General features: G+C 44.1%; 1 protein-coding gene across 1 annotated transcript in view; it reads left to right on the top strand.

Annotated features, from left to right (window-relative positions):
- The window catches only part of LOC103368034 (AT-rich interactive domain-containing protein 1B-like), a 193,016-nt gene that overhangs the window by 142,695 nt on the left and 27,371 nt on the right, over window positions 1-22,950 (top strand). The window contains exons 6-8 of the mRNA XM_008296268.1: window positions 6,446-6,532; window positions 11,333-11,512; window positions 19,718-20,039. Of these exons, the coding sequence (XP_008294490.1) occupies window positions 6,446-6,532; window positions 11,333-11,512; window positions 19,718-20,039 (589 nt within the window). The remainder of the gene's footprint in view (window positions 1-6,445; window positions 6,533-11,332; window positions 11,513-19,717; window positions 20,040-22,950) is intronic.

The raw sequence follows: 22,950 nt of genomic DNA, 5'->3' as shown, positions 1-22,950 counted from the left end.
CACTGCAGGCCTGCGTTCGTCCCCTACAGGGAGAGTTAACTGGCATTAGCCCCCGGCTTGGAGAGGCATTGACTCGCACCCATTGAGATCTAAACCACCATTATTGGAGCCCGCTGTTTATCTGCCTCTTTCCCCTAAAGACACGGCAAATGGGGGATATTACCTTGTGTGTGTGTGTGTGTGTGAGTGTGTGTGTTGGTTGGTGCAGGTGTGTGTGCATTTATAGCCTTAGGGTTGTATTAAGAGATGGTGCTGAAGCAGCCCTTTCTCTGTATTCTGTGCCAGTCTATTAGTGCTCGCCACAGTTACCTCACTTTAGCAAAAATGGCACTCGCTGAGGGGGTCTGCGTTTGTGAGAAACAGTTCGGAGGTGTGTGTGTGTGTGTGTGTTAGCGTGGAAGAGAGCGAAGACATCAGCGCGTCTTTGCACATACAAGCATCCGCGCACCTTAGCGAGCGTGTAAAAACACGCGAACGCACACCCGCACCTCCCTTTTATCCGCAGTTAATAAGTCTTTTCATTGAATCCCTGGTTGACTTTTCTTCACACACACACATGCACACGTACACACATGCACACACACGCACACACACACCTAGTTCCTAAGCTTAATATTTCCAGGGCCCTGAAACAAAACAGAAATATGGCCACAAGTGCTCTCCCTCAGCTTTGAACTTCGCCAGCATTTGCGTTTGAAACCCTGATGAAAAAAAGCTTCAAAGACCACACTCCCTCTCTTCAAAGGAGACTCAGGGTTGCCTCGACAGTCCTTGTGGAAGAGAAATTTAAAATGTGCATTGGGTTTTTAGCGAGGAGCATTATCTCTCCCCCACCCTCTCCCAAAAAAAAAAAAAAAAACATGCAATGAACTCCCACTACTTTTGGCCCTGCCGCCGTGTATCATGAGAAAAGAGTCGAAAATGGATGTGTTTGCTAAGTGGCTTTTTACAAAGAGGAAATTACAGTGATTTGGCTCTTCAGCTGCATTCCAAAGAGCATCCCCGGTCTAGATGTCTTCCTGTTTCGCTCTCGGTCCCGTCCTTCTAAGCCTCCGCCGGCGTCCAATCTTTGAAGCCCGGTGGGTCAGCGTTGGGGACAAACATTTGTACAGGTGCGCTCAGATCTCTGGTGAATGAGTGGTGTTTGAAGGCAAAAATCACACATTATCCAGGTGCCACATGTAATTCTTTTAGAAGAAAAACACCAGTTGCAATTAAAAATACATGCACCTTGCACCTTTGATACTCTGCTCCCATTACTTTGAAGGAACTGCGTACGGATGTGAGCGACGGGGCGTCGTATGCGGGAGGACCTGGCCGTTTTTAAAAGCGTAAATTGCAGGCGGTGGATAAAGATGGAGGGTGAGACAGCAGGAACAAGAAGATATTGCCGCATCACTAACTGTTACACGTGCTAATTGTTATAGAGCACCCATGGGACCTCGAGCATCATGAGAGAAGCACACAGAAAGAGAAAATATGAATCGAGGACAAATTCAGGTACAAGCTGGAAGACAAAGCTGCAAAAAGATACTAGAATGGCTGCACTTATTTAAACATGGTCCCTGTTACACTTAAAAGTACCGTAACTTTCAGACTATTGAATGCAATTGAATATAAGCCGCACCCACTAACTTTAAAAAATAAATAATAATGTACATATACAGGCCACACTTGTCTACAAGCCACAGGTGTCCATGTTGTAGCATGAGATATTTACACAGAGAGATTTTTTAAACTTTTAGCTAAAAACGTACCGGTAACTAGGGCTGGTCCGAATTTCTGTTCTCTGGATATTCGGCCCCAATTAATGGCGTATATCCCGAATATTTCGGGGTGCCACGTGGTGGTGGCGGGTGGGTATTCAGTACGACGGGGTGGGGGCGCTGCAGTGAGTGAGCGTTTCAGCCATCACCGTACTGTAACCGCCCTCAGTGGCGGCGGCGGCGGAGGACGATGACGACAATTCATAGATCAAAATTGGTATCTCGATTCCAGCACAGTGAACGAATAGTCAGCTAGTCGGCTAGTTGGGTCCAGCCCTATCGGTAACATACACAAATGCACACTGTAAATGCTTTTTTCAGAGCAGTGGCTGTAACACGGCTGGTTAAAAAAATACAGCAGCCTACCAGGAAAAGTCACTGATCGCTATCTTCATCTTCCTCCTGCGCCCTAAAACCACTAAAGTTGTCTTCTTGAACAGCCTCAGAATTACTTTGTCGCACACTTCCTCAGTCTCTCTTTCGTTGTCGCTCTCAATGTCACTTTTATCTCGAGGCAAATTCGTAAAAATCATAAAAATCCACAAATTAGCTGCGTCATTGTTTAAGCCGCAGTGTTCAAAGCGTGTGAAAAAAGTAGCTGCTCAACATCTGGAATTTACGGTACTCACATTTACGTTAAAGCACTGAAAAAACAAACCTTTCAAATCACACGTAATTGCTAAAAAACTTTTCCTGATTGTGTATTTTCAAAAAGGCACAAGAAAAAGTTCCACATCTCACACAGCTACAGCCAAATACGAAACTACATTCACAAGCGCACTGGCAGGAGGAGGAAGATGACCCGAAGCGCTGCGGAAGCATTTCCATACCATTTATTTGTTTTACATTTTCATTCATAGCAAAGACTTTGTTTTTTTTTTTTCTTCCTTCCTGTGGACGGGGAAAAGGTATACAGTCAACTCCCGCTGACATTTAGCTCCTCTCCCCTCTCCGCTCTCTCTCGGCAGCACACGGAGAAGAACTGCACGTCAAAGATTCAGCATATGAATTATTAATAGTGTGGATTAAAAGTGCCAGGACTCACTGTGGAGCCTGTTTGTTTTATTTGGACGTAATTATTTAATGGCACCTTGTTAAAAATGATAGTGAGGAGATGAGAGGAGAGGAGAGGAGAGAGGAGAGAGGCAAGGGAGGAACGGAAGAGAAAGAAAATGTGAGAAGAGGCTTTGTTTGGACAGTAATTGGTAGTGAAATAATTACCAAGCGCACAAAGTTTACTCTTTCATTGGAGAGGAAGAAGGAAGGAGGGGTGAGGCCTCGTCATGCTCCACTGTTGTGCTACCACGTCTCTCTCATCTGGTTTTCAATTTTCCTTTTTCCAGAACAAGGTTTTCTGTTTCTTGTCTTTCTTCTTTTGCCCTATTGGTTTTCATTTGTCTCTCTTTCTTTCTCACACACACACACACAGACTCACGCATATGTCTTGGCATTAATTTCATCTCTGGTGACAGTTTACATGGGTATGTGGAGAGAGTAGTGGAGCATGGAGGGCACTGTTCCCTATTCCTACCTTCACAGTGGCATGCATTCACACACACACACACACACTCACACACACACACATACAGTACAAGCTGCTGCCACTACCACTCTGCCATCCAAACAAACAGAGTCTGACAGCAAAGCTGGTGCCTGGCATGCATCCCTGCACACACACACACACACACACACATGCACACACACACACACACACACATGCACACACACACACAGAGGCTAGCCTTTATCGTAGGGTCCACTTCCACAGTTTAAGGGTTCAGTAAACTCCTGCGAGCATCCTTCCTTCGTCTCTCTCACTTCCCACCCATCTAAACCTGGGCTGCAGATGAATCTGTCCCTCCGGCAACAAGCGGCCGTGACCCCTTTGCGAGACGCTTCAGGCTTCACACACAAACACGTAATATACACACTGAAGCAGAACGCATTAGGGCGCACGTGCAAATTGGAGGAAGCATTTTCCCGCACAGTTGCATGCACGCATATGCACACGTACTTGTGCATTAGTGTCTCCATTATTATTTCCATTATGCAGTTTGTGCTACTTACATACTACTTTGATTTCCAGCACTACTTTATATCAAAGAGGAAATATAATTCTCACTGTGTTTTTTTAAAGCAGGTACAGTAGAGATGATGAATGCTTTGCAGACCAGCTTATTGAACATGATGCTTTACGTAGATTGAACTCCAGGCACTGTATATAGTTAGTTATAGTTTGCACAACACCCACCAGAACAAATTCCTCGTGTCGTGGAAACTATACCTGCTTCTGTTTCTGATATAATGGAAGATGGTACCACGGCGTAGAAACGTTCTGTGTCATGCAATTAAATTTACACTTAAGTAAAAGTGCAGAAATATTAGCATCAAAGTGTACTTCAAGCGCTGATCACGCACAATGGCGCCTTTCATAATAATCATAATCATAATTTGAATTATTGATGCCTTAATGTCTCCATCACTTTAAGCCGGTAAAGGTGATTTAACTACTTTATTATCCGCTGGGTAGTTTGTGAATTCCCCCTCGAGGATCAATATGGTTTTATCGCACTGTGTACTGTTACATGGTGATTTATTTGTTGATTGGCTTTTGTGTTATTAATCTAAATATGCAAAATAGTTCATATTTAAAGCTGGAAATGAAGGTGGAGCAAAAAGTATGACTCTGAATTGTTGTGAGAAGAAGTATAAGACAAGCAGAAAATGGAAGAAAGTAGCTCAAATGTGGTTGTGAGTAAAGTACTTGAGTAAATGTACTCAGTTACTTTCCGCTACTCCAGGTTAAAATTCCTATAGTTATCCTTCATAATTGTCCTTTACTGTATTTTGTTGTATGTATTGATAAATGTTTTGTTTCATATATTTTGCTTTTTAAGTTTTTAATAGAAAGCTTCGACTTGTAATAGAGTATTTCTACTTTTACTCACGCGGTGGATCTTCTTTCATGGCTGCTGCACACATTACAGCAAGTAGCCAGCGTTTCCAGCGTTATCTCACAGTTGCTCCAACGTTCACATAGCAACCTTTCTGCTTGCCTCCTGCAACATGGTGACAGACTAACTAATCGAATATTCTCTCTTTGAAGCGGCGCCGCTGGATCTATTCATGTGTGAGGCGGGGGGTCTGTGTGCGTGAATATTTCAGCCCGTATCCTATGTGCCTTTGTGTTCTTACGTGTGTTTCTTTGTGTGCTCCAGTGTGTTTATTTACACTTGTTTGTGCAATTACTTTGCATGTTGTAAGTGTGTGTGTGTGTGAGCGCGCGCGAGTTTGTGTGTGAGTAGGCGGCGGGTGGATGGAAATGTTGTTTATGCATTTTTATGCAAAGCAATTATGTTGACTTAATTGGGTTTGTTTATGTGGAGAGTGTGTCACCTCCAGTCATGTATTACTGCTGCCGTGGACAGACACAACGCACGCACACACACACACGTGAACACACAGACACACACTTCTCGAAAACAGCACACGTTCCACTGAGTGATTGAATAATGTGAAGTGTTTCCTCTATAATAAGGGATTTATATTCACTGTGAGTTTTAAGGACACTGTAGCAACCAAATTGTGTTAATACAGCACTCTAACTGTACTTCATAATGTATCATCCCCAGTAAACAATCACTTCTGGCACATATTCCTATTTCTATCGAGGCAAGTAAAACCTTATGCTGTAATTGTAAAAATATGTAGCGACAATCGGGCCTCGTGTCCGCGCTCGCCGCGTGTCGTTTAAATCGCATTTAAGCGCTGGATTGTCCACCTCAGCCGCAGAAGTGTACATGAAGAGCAAAAAAAACCAAAACCCAAACCAGTTATCCCCTCGTCTTTTCCTCTCATCATTGTCTCCGGCCTGAATCCAAAGATAAAAGGTTAATTTGCCATCTCTCTCCTTCCTCTAGGCCAAATCAATCCACCATAGTCTCCGTCTGCCATTGTCCTAATCAGACCCTCAACTCGCTATTGGATTTCAATGGAACAGGCGCTTCCCAAAGACCTGCACAACCACCTAATCAATGATCCTCAAATGGCTCTGGTTTTCTATAGGGGATCGCTCTGGTTTTAATGCTTACACAAGGAAGTGGCAGAGGGTCCAATGACTTGATATGTCCTCTGGAAGTGCATTTGTCATTTAGCTAATAGCGAATCACAAACAACTTCATGTATAGTAATTGCGCTGAGCTCTCGGCGCGCCTGTAAAGGCTAAATTTGGCATCAGACCCCATGACCCAATCAATCGATGCTCACAAAACAAAGCCAGGGCGGCTTCAGTCAAAACAAAAAAAAAAAAAAAAAAAAAAAGAGAGAGAACTCCTGCCTAATACTGATCCCTCAGTGTTTTTCTTTCAACAATCAAACGGCAGAAAACTTTTTGAACCGCCTAACTTTTGTGGCACTGAGAGAAATGCGGAGAGAGAAACAAAAGTGGTCCTTCAAAGCTTAATTGTGACATCAGTTTGTGCAGTTTTTCTTCAAAGCAAATATAAAACCATTTTCTGTTGACCTCACTTTCATGCAAAGGAGGGAATACAATTCATGCAAAGCATTTCCTTTTAATGTGACAGCTTTTGTTACGGCGACAGGATGGTACCATTGTAGGACTAAAATGTGTTGGTGCCACACGGCTGCCTGAATTTTCATACTTCATTGTTGTCGTTCAGGTTCGACCATGGCGCCGCAGAGCTCTGGAAACGGACCAGATGGAGCCCACCCGCCAATCACACGCTCACCTATGGCTCAGGAGAGAGGTACGTCTGTGTGCTAGCCAATGGCAAACATTTGGTGTTTGACCTTGTCTGGTGGAGCCTGCAAGGAGTAGACAGAGATTAATGTGTATACATGTGTGTGTTTGGGAGATGCTTTTTTTTTTGTTGTTGTTGCTGCTTTGGTGTGATTTAATGACGAGAACATGTGTCCTTAGAAGACCCATTTTCTACACTGTAGTCCTTGTGCTGTACAGAAATAGTTTCCATTGTTTCTTTACATCTCGCAGCAGCGAGGAGGCCATAACAAACAGAAAATAGAGACGGTATTTACACGCAGCTCAGAGAATAACAGTGGCTGTAATGAAAGATTTCCTCGGGGAATAAGAGGATTTGGAATGCAAGACGTTACCGCAGAGATGTGAGCAAACAATTTGACTTGAATTTACAGACCCTCTCTGATGAAAATCAAGTTGTTGTTTGTTTTTTTTTTTGTGTCCATATGGTGTTTTTCATGCTAAAAGAAAAATCATAAGCAACACAGATGATGATGATTACTCTAAAACACATATTTAGACTTGCTTCCTCTCATCTTGTGGGTGGGACTTTCCTTATTTTTCTCCAGAATCAGTTCCTGGTTTCTATTACAACTTGTATAGCACGGAGTAGGTTGATGGTGTTTGAGCTGGTGAGCTGGTGTGCTTGAGCTGTAACAAGGGGCTGGTGGAGAAAGAGGCAGGGACTTCATAGATCTGCACATTCTTAGAGAGGCAACATGTAGAGTTACAGCTAATGCGTTTCCACTAGGGGTGGTCGATATTGGCATAAATATGTAATATCTGTCAATATCGATGCCGTTTTTGCAAATAATGACGACACCAAACTGCGTCGTGAAACGTGTAAACAAGTGTGGTTGCAGCAACAAACATATATCGGAATCAGTTGATATCGGAATCGGAAATTGAGAGTTAGTGATATCGGATATTGGCTAAAAAAAAGTAAATATCGGACATCCCTAGTTTCAACCCTGTTAGCGTATTCTGGACAGGGCATAAGTTAGACTATGATCAGTCACGGCTGCATATGTGCCACAGAGCTCTGCATTGTTAACATAACATAACACTTTGTCAGATTTACTCATTTATTTGGGATCACATGCATTGAGTTTGGTGGTGACTCTGCTCTGGAACAACCTGAGCAAGCATGACACAGATAGTCCCTGAGATCACAACACCCCCCCAGCAGAGCCTTACATCCACAATATTCAACTGCAGTATAAACACAAGAACAAGGAGACCAACTAAATGGTCCTCACTTTACCAAATCCTGATTACATAGTTCCAAGGTACAATAATGAACCATACTACAGTCCCACGATATGGGAAACAACCGCGGTTATTCAATTCAATTCTCAGTTCAAGTTTATTTGTATAGCGCTGTTTATAACAAATTTAAACAGAGAACCCAGCAATCCAAAGTTGCCTTTGGACCCCCTCTGAGCAAGTGGTTGGCAACGGTGGGACGGAACCAAAAAAAAAACCCAAGGGAGGGGGGAAAAAACCTGAAGCTCAGGAAAGGTGGCCTTGTGATGCCCTGACTCCATGCATGTCTGAACTGAAGCTCTGTACCTTTCTATGTTTATATTCTTTACACAAGGTGTGTGCAGCCCTTTTACACAGAAATGGATCATAAAGTGTGAAAATGTTTTTGGGGGAGTTTTTTTTAAGATTATTGTATCCGTCTATTTTGCCTTTATTAGTTAGGGCAGTGAGAGAGTGAGACAGGAAAGGGGGGAGAAGAATGGGGAGAGACCTGCAGCAAAGGGTCATGAGCGGGAGTCGAACCCATGACCGCTGCGTCGGGGAACTGTAGCCCTTGTTCATGGGTTGCCCGCTCAACCAGGTGAGCTATAGGGACGCCCACAAAGACATCTTTGCGTCAAACAGGACTTCACGTTGGAGTCTCGATCACCCCGTCTGCATTCATTTGCCAGCAGCGGTTGCTTAGTAACTTAATTTCTTAGTCTGTACATGTTATCTTATCAATATTACTCAAACTCCTTAGAAAACTTTAACTTTTAGCGCGCTCTGCAGGGTCCAGAAACCAAGGACGCCACAATCTCCAAATCGAAAGCTCACCTTCTTGTTTTGGCACCACCCTCCGCTGCAGGTGTAAACAGTGTAAAGTTACACTCTGCAGAAAAGAGTCCGTGTGGGTTGAAAAGCAAGGATGCCTTTAGCTTTATACCTGTATGCCAGCATGCACTCAAAAGCAGGCTTTCAAAATCATACTTGATCCGTTGATAATTGCCGTAGTTTAGGAAAAGCAGGATCACACGCTCGCAAACAGACCCAAGACCTTCGCATTATGTTTCATCTGTGGTCAACTTCATGGTCAGGAGGGGGAGGGAGGAGGGTTGCGATTTGGCAAAAACCTAACGGTAAACATCCAGTCAACCTTCCCCTGGGCTTGGTTCAAATCGGGAGCGTGTGTTCTTTTGATGGAGCCACTTCAGCTTTTTGGCCACGAATTGTTGCCAAAGGCTTGTAGCATGAATGCTAACCCGCAAGCCACATGTACTGACCGAACTGGAAATTGTTTTCCAGCAATTATGGCCACTTCTCGGGTATTGCTAAAAACAGCAGAGTCGCTCATTTACGAGAGAAAAAAATAAATAAATCAAAATAAAAAATGAAACAAAACAAATAGATAAATAAATAAAATCCACACAACATTGCAAAAAAAAAAAAACCCTCAAAGAGCTGAATGTAACCTTAATGGAATTACTGCCATGCTCCCTCTCTATCACCCACCAAAGAGCAGTTAACATCACAGAGAGACAGAGGGAGTGGATGGATGAAGACGGAGGGAGAGAGCGAGAGAGAGAGGGAGGCACTGTAAAAGGTTATTTCCCAACATGATGAAATCAAGTCTGAGATTTAATGCTGCTCTCTAATGCCTGTAAACCTTGAGCTCTCCTCCCAAGCCCGGTCCAGGAAAACACGGCACGGTTAACGGGGTTGGCTGTTGTTGTTTTTTTTTTTCTGTTTTCCTGCCTAGGATTAACCCCCCTCCTCTTCATCGTCCTCCTCCTCCTCTGCACACACGCCCCACTTTGCTCAAGTGCCTGCCTCCCTAAGAGCCTCTCTTCATTTCCATAAATCCGCTGAATGTCCCTTTTTTTTTTCCTCCTCTCTCTCTCCCCCCTCTTCTACTTTTTCTCGCGTGCTTTGCCGGCTGCCTGTTGTTGTCCGGCTGAGAGCTTCATTCGCTTTGCCAGAAAAGAGAGAAAGCTTTATATGTGTGTGTGTGTGTTTATGTGTGTGTGTGTGGAGAGGGAACGAAGCAGAGAGAGAGAAAAATCCTTGAATGTGTTATTTGCTTTTAGCACTGTCTGCACAATGTTCCTCTCCCCATCCATTTTCCAGGCAATTTAAAGTGCGGTATTACACACTGTATTTTTTCCTCCTCCTCTCCCAGAATCCCCTTACCCTAATGGAAGCAAAACATTACAATAATGTCCTCGCTCCTTAAACCCAGCACTCGCAGCCTAAGCACTTTCAGGCCCCAATCGCTCTTTCCCTCCGTTGCACTGTCTTTCCCTCCCACACACACACACACACACACACACACACACACACACACTTTCCTCTCTCTCTCTCTCTCTTTTTCTGTCTTGGCCTTCGCGTCTTCGCCGCAAACACATGCAGCGTTTATTGCTCTCTGTTATCTCCCGCCGCACACACAAAATATGTATGTGCACGCAAGCATGTAGCGAGTACACACGGCGTTTTAAGAAAAAAAAAACTTTTATCTCGCTCCCTCTTTTCCTCACGTTCTCTCCTGCTTCTCTTAGCAGAAACAAGGAATTACACAAGTGTCAGCTTGCACTTTCCCACTCCCCCCTAAAACCCCCCAAACTCGCTAAAGAGCCGATGCCCGCGCTCGCTCAACAAAGCGGATAGCTATCAAAGTATACAGTGGAGCGGACCCAATCCATTTACACCTAATCTGCAATACTAAACCCCCCCTCCTCCACCTCCTCCTCTTCCCCTTAACACACATACATTTCCACACCCACACAAGCTCTCTTTTTCCCTCAATGGCCATCCAGCGACCTTTCCCCCGTTCGTGGCGGATTGGGAGACCTTTCTGTGGGTTTTAAAAACGGAACGATGCAGCTTGAAAGAGCGAAGCCCAGGCGAGGATCGCTCCAAATGTCAATTTGAATGGTGCAGGCGAGTTTGGGCCTGAGAGGCTTTGACACATCTATTGACAGAACGGCTTAGAATAACATAGTAGCCGTGGTCAAATCACCGGCTATTCTGTGGAGAGCGGAGCGCACGGTCGGCTTGTTTTTTTTTAACTCGTTCTTTCATATGTACACATAGGCTCAGCTTTTGCTTCCACATACATCTTCGAGGGCCAGGTATACTCTTGACCTGTGCTTTTGCCAGCGATAAAATTCACTCAGACGTTCCCTGTGTGTGTGTGTTTACTTGTGCTCGGGCTTCCTTTTTACATTTCAACCTGTCAGTTTATATTTTTTTATGTTTTTGTGTGTGTGTTTTTGTCTCGTACCCGATCCGATGCTGTATTACTCACCAAAGTATACAGTATCTACGAGTACCAGGAGTCAGCGCCGAGGTAAAAGATTACGGCTTTCATCAAAAGGAAAGGGTCTCTTTACACGAGGAAATTGAATAGATATCCCGGTTTGTTGAGCCCGAGAATAACCGCCCTCGATCAGGCCCTCAGTCAACATTTCACTGAGCAGGTGCATTCACTGCTGAAGAACTTTTATGAGCTGAAAGATGATTTTTTTTTTTTATGTGTGTGTTTCAGGGTTCATGTCCAACATGCAGAGAAACCAGGCAGGTTCCCAGTTTGCGTCTCCACAGTCTGGACCGCCGATGTCCCCCCACCCGTCCCCCGGGGGCCCGGTGTATCCCGGCATGGGTCCGTACTCCCAGAGCGGCCCCGCGGGCCCTTATGGACCCCAAGGATCCCAGTATGGACACCAAGGTTGGAGCTTGTTTTTTAAAAAAGATGTGTTTTCATTGATGCAGTTTTTATGCTAATTAAAGGTGATGTAGCGTCATTATAGCTCACTCATGATAGTTTTTGAAGCTTCTTTTTGTTTTCTTTTTGTCTTATTTGCTCTTAATTTTACATTATTTCATTCAGTTTTTTTTAGATCTCTGTGAACAAGCTCGCACATTTTTGAATCTGTTGTAATCACACTTTTATCGTACAGCGTTTTCAACACAACAGCACATGGTATTTGTTTTTTGAAGTCACACTTAAGTGTTGGAGATATTTTCAGGTGAGAAATTACACATCCGTCCTCAGTATGGTCATTTTCAGCCGTGCATAGTCTCCTCGTTACATAACCGCTGTACATTATGCAAAACAGAATGTCTGCTCTGGTGTGAAACAGATCATGATTATTCCGTTTTGTCTAAAATTGGAGGAATTCTTCTCGTCAAAGTGCCAGATTTAGCAGTTTTGAGATAATGTTTACCGAAGGAAAGCCAATACTGACAATTCAAGGGTTGATCTCGGGGTCTACATGTCATTTTTACCAAAAACATAGTTAAAGATTTATCGTTTCTCTAACCAGGAATGCGTCCTTATTCTGTGGCGCTGTTGGGAAACGGAGTTCTTGGAGCATCAAACAACTTCTGTGAGAGTCGGGTGTAACTTTCAGTCCACAGTTTAAGAACCGCTGCTCGAAAAATCAGAAGTGACAAGAGTCTGATTTCCCACAATCTATGACTCCTGTCAGGCTTCACAATGGATTATTAATCGTGAAAACCACCAACAGGCCCGGTGTTGACTTTTAACTGACAGCTTCTACTTTTCCGCCCGGCCGTATTGAGAAATGAACGCCGCATATCATTCATTCAGAGGGGTTATGGAGGAATTTTTGGCCCCTGATGGGAAAAAGCAGCATTTGTCATTTTTTTTTATGACTGCTGGCCCCGCTTTCGCAGTCGCACTGGGCCTTGACTTCGGTGTCACTGGTGTCAAAGAGAGTTTGCTAATGAGGAATACAAAAGGACTCATTTTAAAAGACATTTCCATCCTCTGTTTTCAACTCCTTTTTCTTTCTACAATCCATACACACACACACAGATACAGTCTCCTCCCGTCCTGTGTGGTGGGCCTCACCGTGGGCATTAAAAACCAACATGACTCTCGGAATATTCATGAGACACTTGAACCCTGGACGGACCTCTTGGCCCTCCTCATGATAAGATTATGAGGTAGCTCCAGACTGACGAGGCAGACTGACACGCCGTGAGGTTTATGCACTGAATGATGATCTCCAATTTCTGGATTAATGTTTTGACATTAGCCTCAAAGAAAAGTGGGGGATGTAATCTTTTAAGTGTTCCACTTTGGCTGTTTCAACATGCTATAGATACGGAGGGGGGGGAAATGCTTCGAATACATGCTTCTCTGCACATAGTGTTTGCAGAATTATATCCAAATAAGAGCAGCCGCACACTTCCTTTGATGCTAAATTGAGTACCGAAAGGGACTTCTGAAATAGTTATGGCCCCCTACGTTCTGACTAGGACTGTCATGTCTTAAAAACACACAGTCTTTTCTTCTAATGAGACACTTATGGCACTGTTGAAATTCGCAGGTCCTTCATGTGTATTTTTAGTCCCGTATTTACACCAAGATGATGTTGAAAATCACATTTCCCCTCAAAAAAAAAAAAAGGCGAAACTCCACGATGAGGAGATGTTTTTTTGGTGCCAGAATGCACAGCAAAGAGACACAAGTCCTCAAATAGTAGGAGCTGTAATTGTAGTTTCACAACTTTTTTAACCCAAAGTGGTCTAAAAATATAGGTTCACATTTTATTATATATATGCTAACTAACAAATATTAAGCTTTACAGTTACTCCAGATGTTGCTCATAGTTTAACTGTAGGTCATAGTACTTACAATTTTGAGTAATTGCATGATATTTGTTAATTGTTGCATAGTAGTTTCAAAAGTGACATTAATCCAGAGTGATCAATACAAACAGCATCTAATTGTTCCTGAATTATCGTTTGGATATTTCCCTCGGAGCAGTCCTCCTCGGTTTACCACAGGATGTTGGCCCGTTTGATGAGCCTTTCAGGAAACCAGTCGCATAAGTCTTCTCTGATTCTCGAGGAAAAAAAACATGGGAAATAAAACGCAATTCAGATTCCAGGAAAATTTCGGGGGGGGAAACTTCGCATCGTTTTGTATAATTAAGCATTCTCCGCCCGCTTCTTCCTCCAGCGAACGACTCCCAGCCATCCAACAAACGTTGACATCTGCTGTTGTACTTTGTTTTCCGCCTTTGGCGACACACCAGACGAAACATTATGGTATTTTTTTTAATGGTAAATGTGTGTTTTAATGTGTCACCTTGATAAATGCGCCCATCCGTGCGTGTGTTTTCCCAAATTTGCGGCCTCTTCCTCACATTTGTTAATGTTGATTAATAGCCCTAATGCATTTGGTATTTGGTCTCCCTTCTCCACCCACTCTTATCTCTTAATGTGACTTTGGCTGGGCTGACAGCCCAGTAAGCAAAGAGAAAAAGAGAAATGAAGTAAGCAGAGAGCGACAGCGAGGCGGACTAGCCTGGAAGAAGCTCTGGAGGCAGATGAGCGTGAAATCTCACTCGGATGACAGGAGAGATGTTCCCATCAGAAACGAAAAGAAAAAGAAAGAACGGCTCAGGCATGCTGTCTGCTCATCACACGCTTACTGTATGCAATCTATATATGCCGCTATATTCTCATTCAAATATAATAAACTTCCGACTGACCTCCGTCTACTCTTGGATATTTTCAGACAGCTGTGCAGAAAGTATCTTTAAAGTGGCACTTGAGTGGCTGCATTGGTAATGACACGCAGCATTTCCAGGAACAAGAAACTCAAAAAATATGGAGACTGTGTTTATTTAGTTATATATAGTAGCTACACTCACTCGTATTAGCTGATGACCTCAAGGAAAAATCCATTATCAGTCCCTTTCTAATATGTTACCCTAACCTCTAATTCTTATTATTTACTTTCTACCTAATATAATCCTTCTTTAGGCTGTTTGCGGTCGGAAAATAGCGACGTTAAAACATTTTGTTTGGTAAGAAAATGAGGAATTTCAGCTCCAGCCAACACACCGAAAATACTATAAGACGGTGTTTAAGTATTTTTACACGATAAAAAGCTGTAAAAACCAGGAATGTAGGCTTGTACATAGTTAACGCTGCCCTACCAAAAGTTGAGCCGAGTTTAAAACTTTATCATCTGGCTTTATCTTGCTATAAACTTAATTGTAATCTTAAGGATTCTTTCAGACTCCAGGACATAGCCAGGGCCCATCCGGGGTCTGTGTGGGGTGAACATGGCAGACAGCTGCTGGTCATTGTTCTTAATGACAGCTCCATCTGCTTCCCTTCCCTCTCCCTAGTGTATTAGCAAATTAGCCAACACAGAAACTCACTCCAAGTTCCTGAACTCTGCTCTGCTGTTTTTCTTGGCCTGTTCGCGCTGGGAGAGTTTTAGGGTTTAGCGGTTCTGCGCGTAAAGTCGTGTGTGTGGAGAAATTTTTCAGCAACGGCGCACACACACACCGGGAGAGTTTGCAGCTCACCAGAGAACGCACAAAGCGGACTGGTGTTCTGTAACTTTAAAGGCGGTTCTTTTATCAGGGCTACACACCTATAGCGCAGCCTGTGTGATCGGCGACATAAGCTCCATCCAATATGGTGATACATGAGAGTGCAGGAGGGACACGGCTCTTCTACAAACCGTCCTGAAATATTTTGTAGTCGCTTCCAGAGATCTTTGATTAGATAAGTCTGCTTCCTTGACTGTAACCAAAAAGGTTTTCTTCCAGAGTGAGCTTGCCAAAGCTTTTCCACTTTTTCTGTTTTCTCACTGTCTAAACGAGAGCTCTTGCAGCGAGAGGACCGGCCAACGGTTCCAAAAAAATATTTAAGCTGCTAAATGTTTATGGCTGTCCTTTGAAAGGCCTCTTTATCCAACGTTAAACTGATCTCTCACTGTTTGTGTTGATATCAGACTCTCCTCAGGACTCAAATGACTCCAACAGCTGTTTGCAAGACATGCACTTGGACGTGGTACAGAGCCAGCATGTTGAGAACAGTGGACACACAGACAGATGGGGGAGGAGGATATTATGCCATTACAGGAAAGAGATTTGGAGCCTGTCTCAGCTCTGCTTTCTCTCCCACCCCGTTGCATAGTTCCCTCCACCACATACTCCCCCTCGAGGGGTTAAGCACTCCGCTGGTAATGACCATGCTTCAGACAGGACTTTTAAGCCTCGGTGCCTTGTCGGAGCCGCAATGTATTTCAGCCTCCCCCCCCCCCAAAAAAAAAAAAAAAAAAAAGAATGCCTAGGGGAGGGAGTAGAGTTTTTCGGAGGAAATTGACAGTGTGTGGAGCTCAGCAGCCCCAAGGCGCACCCCAGCCCTGCTCAGGCTCAGAAACCCTGCCGGGGAAGGTGCTGAGGTGGCTGGGAGAAGATGTGGGGGCCTCAGGCAAGAGAAGATGCTGCAAAAAAAAAAAAAAATCCATCCCAGCAAGTCATACATAAATACTGCAGTCTGAAAGCCATACGAAGCAAGGGGAGAAATCTGCCATTTGTTTTTCCGCGCCAGGGGATGTGAAACAGATTTAACTGCTTTAGAAACATTTAAAATGATGTTTTAAGTAAAACTGTTGTGCTTGATACGACTGAATAACACGTTGAGAAGATGGTATCTCGAAATGAGTACAGGAGGCGTCTATGCTTATCGACACACTTCTTTCTTTATTTCCCACCTCCCCAACTGAAGCCGTTTTCCTCCAACTACATTCACAAAAAAAAAAAAAAAGTAAGAGAGAAAAATGCTGGTATTCATTTCTTTTATTTGTGTTCAGCCACATGTGGACATGGACAGCCTGCCCACGCTTCTGTCCTTGGCAGCTCAAGCATGTAGCCATGTAATCTGCGTTCCACTCCTTATTGATGGAGCTCACAGGTCCGGAGGGCACACTGGTGCACCATCACACCTCGCTCCGCCGTAGACGGGAGAAATGACTGCCTCGGCTGTTAGCATTGGCCGGTCCAGTCTGCTGAGGAAGCAGTAGACAGTAATCTGCTCGGTCACACTCCGGCTCTCCTGCGGGACTGCAGGGATTAAACCCGGCGCAGGATATAGCGTCCACCAAAATGCGTGACCGTGCCGGGAATTTCCATGTAATTGTGAACGAAGCACCATGAGCTCTCCTTCTCCTTCTCCTCCCCTCCATCGCGCTATAAATACCGCCAAGGCTCCCCAAAGGCACCAGGAAGCAGGCAAGAAACCAAGACTGAGCCGCAAGGACGCGAGAAGGTGCAAATAAGAAATGACATCCTCCTTGTCCTCTTTTTCTCTTGTCCTTCCCTTGATTAGTTTCCAAACGCAGTAGGAGTAGCATGCAAAGTAGGTAAAGTAGATGACACACTTCTGCGTACATGTTAATGCTAACATGTGCATAATAAACGCCGACGCTGCACTTTTTTTCTTCTTCTTCTTCCTGAACACCAGAAGAATTCAGAAGTTTGCACAATAAACCAGCTAATGTATCTCACAATGTCACACGAAGCCAATGTCATGGCTAAGAAAAGAAACCCGGCTTCATTTTTATTTCCTGACAAGGGAGGTGTTTTTTTTTTGGATGCATTTTTTTTATCAGCAAGTAATCCACTGCAGCCTCTCTTCTTCTTTTTCTAAATTGTGCTCCATTTTTACCTCAGCAACGATCCGACTTCCTCATCTCGTGTAAATCTAACAGCACTTTCCGAGCTGTAGAAAGCATGAATGTCTCTTAAGAAAACACCCTCAAATTTTCAGGTTGAGCTCTCAATCAGTTTAAAAAGTGGGTTAGTTCGCTATCTGTCCTTGAAGAAGCACTCTGGGCGCAGCACCAATCCTTCAGGAAGTGAATCATTCCTGTCAGGACGAAGCAAGACTCTCATCGGAAAGCTTAGCATTAACCCCCCCGTCCCACAGCCACTCTGTCTTTCCTTTGTCAGCCGAGGCAAACCCGTCCCACAACTGGAACATTTTGAATGGTGGTACATCAAAAGCAATAACTTCTCTTAATGCTTAATGCCGACTTAATGATGCATTTTTTTTTCAGCGCAAACCTCTTAAGTTAGATTTGGCTTAGCGTTTCACCAGCCCAATAAAACAAAAAAACCAAGTTGAACTCACTCTCATGGAAACTTCCACGCTCTCACTCCCACTTTTGGGGCTTTGGCCCATCTGCTAAAGGCGGGAAAAAAAAAAATGCAGATTGTCCAAATGGGCCTGTATGATATAAACAACTCCCCGGGAGGTGTGCTGGAGTCTCAGCCAGTCACAAGGGCCAAAAACCACAAAGTGTCCACCCAGGCTATTGAGAATGTATGGCAGGCAGCCACGACATGGGTCTCAACAGCTGTCCAAAGAGGGCTGAGAGAGGTCGCTGACTGGGGCCTTGTTCGTCTGCAGCAAACCATCCAGCTGAGCGGAGAGCGAGGGAGGGCACAGGGCACCGTTCCCAGGATTTTCCACAGCGTTGGAGGCAGTCGCTTATGAGTGGAAGAAACATGGAAATGTGCCTTTCAGCGGTTGCGGGGGTCTCCAAAGTATTCTATATGCATTCACACAGTCAAGCAGACACACACACACACACACATGTACCGTGCACCATACATATCCTCTTGTGTTCGTTAGCAGACGTTCTTTCTTCCTGAATGCTTCCCTATTATAGCCCCAAAACCCTTGACAGGTGTCAGCCGCACTCAGCTCACCGACTCACCAAAGCCTGCCCAGAAATAATCCGCTTCTTCTTTTCCCATCTCCCACAGTAGATTTCATCACAATTTCTGGACAAATTCAAGTGGAGATGCAGACTTTTATGGGAAAGACTTTTATTTTGATTCAATATAAATCCTATCTTGGGGGTTGGAGGGGGGTTAGGAGGAGGTTTTTTTTTTCCCCTCCCTGGCTGTCTGCATGTGTTCCTCTCTTTCCGCCCCCACCCTCCGACGCTTCCTCTGTTGGACTCGCAGGCTTATGTCATGTGGAAAGTGTCTTCGCTGAAGCAGCTCGAGGACACTGGGAAGCCATTTCCATTTTCAGAGTTGTTTTTTTTCCCCCGTGTGGAATATTGTCATTTAACTTTCCCTCGTTTGAGTGTGCGGAAAAGCCTTCAGGTTTTAAAGGGACTTGATCCCCTTTTCCAGACATATTCTCAGAGGATTAAGCAGTGAGGCCCAACTAAAGCACCCTTAATCAAATCAAAATAAATAGCCCCCTTCACAATGGAGGATGCCACATTTTCCATTTCTATTTTGCGGGGGGATTTGTCCCAGGGAGGGAATATCACAGTGGAAAAGGCTCAGCGCCTGTAGAGGGAATACAATGTTATGTGCTCTGTGTGTGTGCATGTGTGCAGCTCCTCCATGTACAGTAGATGTCTTTCAATGTGCCTCAATGTATATGTACATGTTGCCTTTGACAGCATGGTGATTCTCTTTCAGCTCTTGTTGCAGTTGGAGTCGAGCAGGGCTTTTAAAGCCAAAATGGAGGGGTTTAAGTGTGCCTTAGGAAAGCTTCTGGCATCATGGCCGTGTGGCACTCCAGGGCAGCAAGAAAGCATTTACTGCAGATTAGAGCTCCTCTCAAGTGTTTCACAAAGTCAGCCTTAAGCTCGGCAATTGTTCCCAGGGCCATCCAGCAACAGCGGCTGTGAAAAATGTCACCAGTCCACACCCCGAATAGTTTTTTCCTGCATCCACTGAAGTTTGTCGAGGTCGTGAATCAGAATTTAGTCTGGCTTTTTACATTCCTCATTCCTCATCTGTCACGGCATTATTTTCTTGATGGATGAAATAGTCGTATGCGTCACTGTTGTAGGTATAAGAGTATCAGCTGACAAGCACGCTCCATTTCTCTCAAATGAAGTGATTCATACAACCCATCTGTGGCTACAGTATTTCACAGAAGCCATTCTGTGTCATTCTTCTGAGCAATCTATCAATTTAAGAGGCAACTTAAATGTCTCAAGGGACAACAACCTGCGTTTTATCATCCGTGTGACACTGCGGATGTAAGGCTCGGAATTTTCAGCGATTTTAAATATTTGTTAGATAATTCGCATGTCTTTGTTTTGTTTTCGTTCTGTAATCAGGTAACTACCCTCGGCCCTCTAACTACAGCGGGACGGCCAGTACCAGCTACAGCGGCCCCGGCCCCGGCATGACCAACAGTCTAGGAATGAACGCCACCAGCCCCATGCACGGCCAGGGGCCCGGCCAGCCTGTACCTGGAGGACGCAGCCACGGCCCAGGCAGCCAGAACAGGGTGTACCCACCCATGGGTCCCAGCTCCCCCAGTATGCCCCAGCCCGCTGGGCCAGGGATGGGTCCTCCCTCTTTGGGTAACTCGAACCGCAAGGTCCAGGAGGGAGCGGCAGCTGCCATGCCGGGATCTGCCAATTCAATACACAACAGGTAAGAACGCAGAAAGGACTCAGGAGCTCCAAGTTCTTTAAGAAGTGTTGTGTTTTTAGTGCTGATTTGTGAGATTCTTCATCAAAGTTTATATGCAGGAGAGTGACACATTAAAGGAAAAACCAACTTAAAGTGTCCAAGTAAGGTGTTGGATCGCCATGTACTGCCAGAACAGCTTCAATGCTCCTTGGCGTTGATTCTGGAAGTCTCTCAACTGGAGGGATGGAACACCATTTCTCCAAGTAGTGTTGCCTCATTTGGTGGTTTGATGATGGAGATAAAAAGTGTTGTCTAACACATCAGTCCACAAATCTCCCAGAGGTGTCCAACTAGGTTACAACCAGCTGATTGTGAAGGCCATAACATGTGATTCACATCATTTTCATACCCATCAACCCACTACGCAACCCCTCATGTTCAAAAGATGGGGGCACTAACGTTGTGTAGGAGACACTCCCATCCAAAACAGAAATCACATACATCATATAATGAAGGTGATCACTTAAAACACCTTGATATTGAGTTATAAAGACCCATCAGAGGCACTGGATCCCATCACTGTTGGGAGCAAGGTGTCCTTTAATCTGTCACTTTTTTGCATCGACTATACATGTGGGTCATTCCATCTCAGATCATACATTTTTTACAACAATTTCTGCTTGACCATCTCTGATTTGCCTGAATTTTTTACAGCATAAAATCCACATTTCTAAAGCGATCTTGGAAATTTACTTTGATATACCAAATTACTTCCTGAGGAAAAACTTTCTAACTGCCCATCGACCCACTTGAAGCACATTTCGTTTCAAACACTGAAGTGTTTGAATGACAACATCTCAGGAACTATTACAGATGAAAGCCTGTCACTGTTATTTCTCACCGTGGCATTGATTCACGATCTGTAATATTGGACAAGTGGATCAAATAGTCTGAGCTGAAATAGGGAAAAAGTCTCATTTTGAAGCTCACATTAAGAAAAATACTACAGATGATGATGTGTTCTGAGCCATATGTAGCTGCATGTCACAAAACAAAAAAACACATAGAATACATTTCAAGATTAAATATGTGATGACAATAATAAAAAAAGGTTGTTTTCATTGACTTTAACAAGTGACTGAGCAGGTGTGAGAAGCTGTGCAACAGACACGAGTATTGGTAGGAAGCCTAATCGGAGTTCAAAATGCAAATTCATAAGAGTTTTATTTTCTTTAAATAGGCATAGTTTTCATTTTGAGACCCCATTTTGTAGGAATAAACATTGGTTTGGTTTGGAGGAGACCATTCATGTAGTTTTGTGTCATTTCTTTGGGATTTATCTCTACGTCATCAGTATGGCATCAGTATAAGGCTACTATAACTAAATATATACATCTGTTGGGATAGTGGGGTTATTCTAGTGGGACATTTGCATGCCTTGACATATATTTAATTGTAATTCGAAGAATTTATGTGAGAAAAAACGAGTGGTGATGAATTTATTCTCATGATCATTGTGGAAATAAACCAACGTCACAAGCTGGACTCAGAAAATAAAGTGTGCGCACATTTATAGGAACTGCTCAAGAGTTTCCCTTCAATCTTTTACAATAAGTAGCAGGACAGCACAAAGACCAGAATATGTGATGTCCAGAGTGACTGAACTTTTTAACCTCAAATTTCAATGTGCAGAAAAAAAAGAAAATGCTGAAAGTGGGTCAGTGGGCATTTTTTTTCTCAAAAAGTATGAGTAAGTGTCGAGCTACTATTTCACAGATACCATTTTGAACATCAATATTTATGTTAAACATAAGAAAAAGTTTCAAGCAAATCAAATCCCCTGAAGATTTCAGATGAAACGTGTTAATATGAGCTTATAAATGCACATAACAATTGCAATAATTGTCATAGAAGCGATCTTGACCCAAAAGAAAAGTGCATTAAACCATATTTTGGTATAATTCTGACCTAAATGACCTTCACTTTATGAGATTCAGGCTATTATACCTTATTGTATCTGTATATTAACGCTCGTAGCCAACTCTCAGATCACGGTTTGATGAGTGACTCCTGTCTGCAGGGTCATCTGTGGGGAGGTGCGCTGAAAAGCACCACAGAGAGTTTCTGTGCCATAGAGTTTAGCCCTTTTTTTCTCCAAGTCTTTTCAGATGTGCAGGCAGGAGTTTGTTCTCAGGGGTTCCACTCTTCTATGAGCCATTTATGGAACTATCCCTATTTTCACACATCTCATAAAGTGCTTGACATTTTGATATCTGGCTCTATACACCAAGTGCCATTTGTTGCAGAAAAAAAGAGATATTGGCTTGTAAGAAGGCTGTATGGCCTGAATACCGCACTGTCAAAACATAAAAGAAGAAAAAGCAAACCACGGGTTTAACTGTGAAAACACCAGAGACGGAGGTGACACCGAGCACCTTAACACAAATACAGAGCACTTTGGTGCTATAACAGTATATGAGTTAAGGGGTATTATTTTTCCATCAGGGTTGGAGCTTTGACTATATGAGTGCTCGTAGTGCTGGAGACAGGGGTTGTTGTGGGATTGTGTGGGCAGTAAACTTTTGCTGAACCCTGCCGGGGGAACTTGTGAAAACATGGCTGTCTTCGGAGAGGAAGGATGGGTTTCTGCGCTTCCGCCAATCGGGTTGTTTTCCCCCCCCTGAACGGCGCATCGCGGGAGCAGTGTCTCCAGCACAACTGAAGTGGCAGATTAACATTCATCAATGTTCGCAATTCTGCTGAAACATGAGTCAGACTGAAGACTGTGAGGCAGCGACTACGGTGATATTTCAGATGAAGTTTCTCTTGTTGTCGGCGGTCCGCAGGCTGCCTCCGTACGCCAGGTCCCCGACCCGGATGCAGCCCGCCTCCGCCCACCACTGGCCCTCGCCCCACCCTCCCTCCACCCGTC

This window comes from Stegastes partitus, unplaced genomic scaffold (assembly GCF_000690725.1).
Source record: "Stegastes partitus isolate 25-593 unplaced genomic scaffold, Stegastes_partitus-1.0.2 Scaffold1115, whole genome shotgun sequence".
In the NCBI taxonomy this organism is placed as follows: Eukaryota; Metazoa; Chordata; class Actinopteri; family Pomacentridae; genus Stegastes; species Stegastes partitus.
Note: the sequence above shows the minus strand (reverse complement) of the source record. Positions and strands in the feature narration are given on the sequence as shown.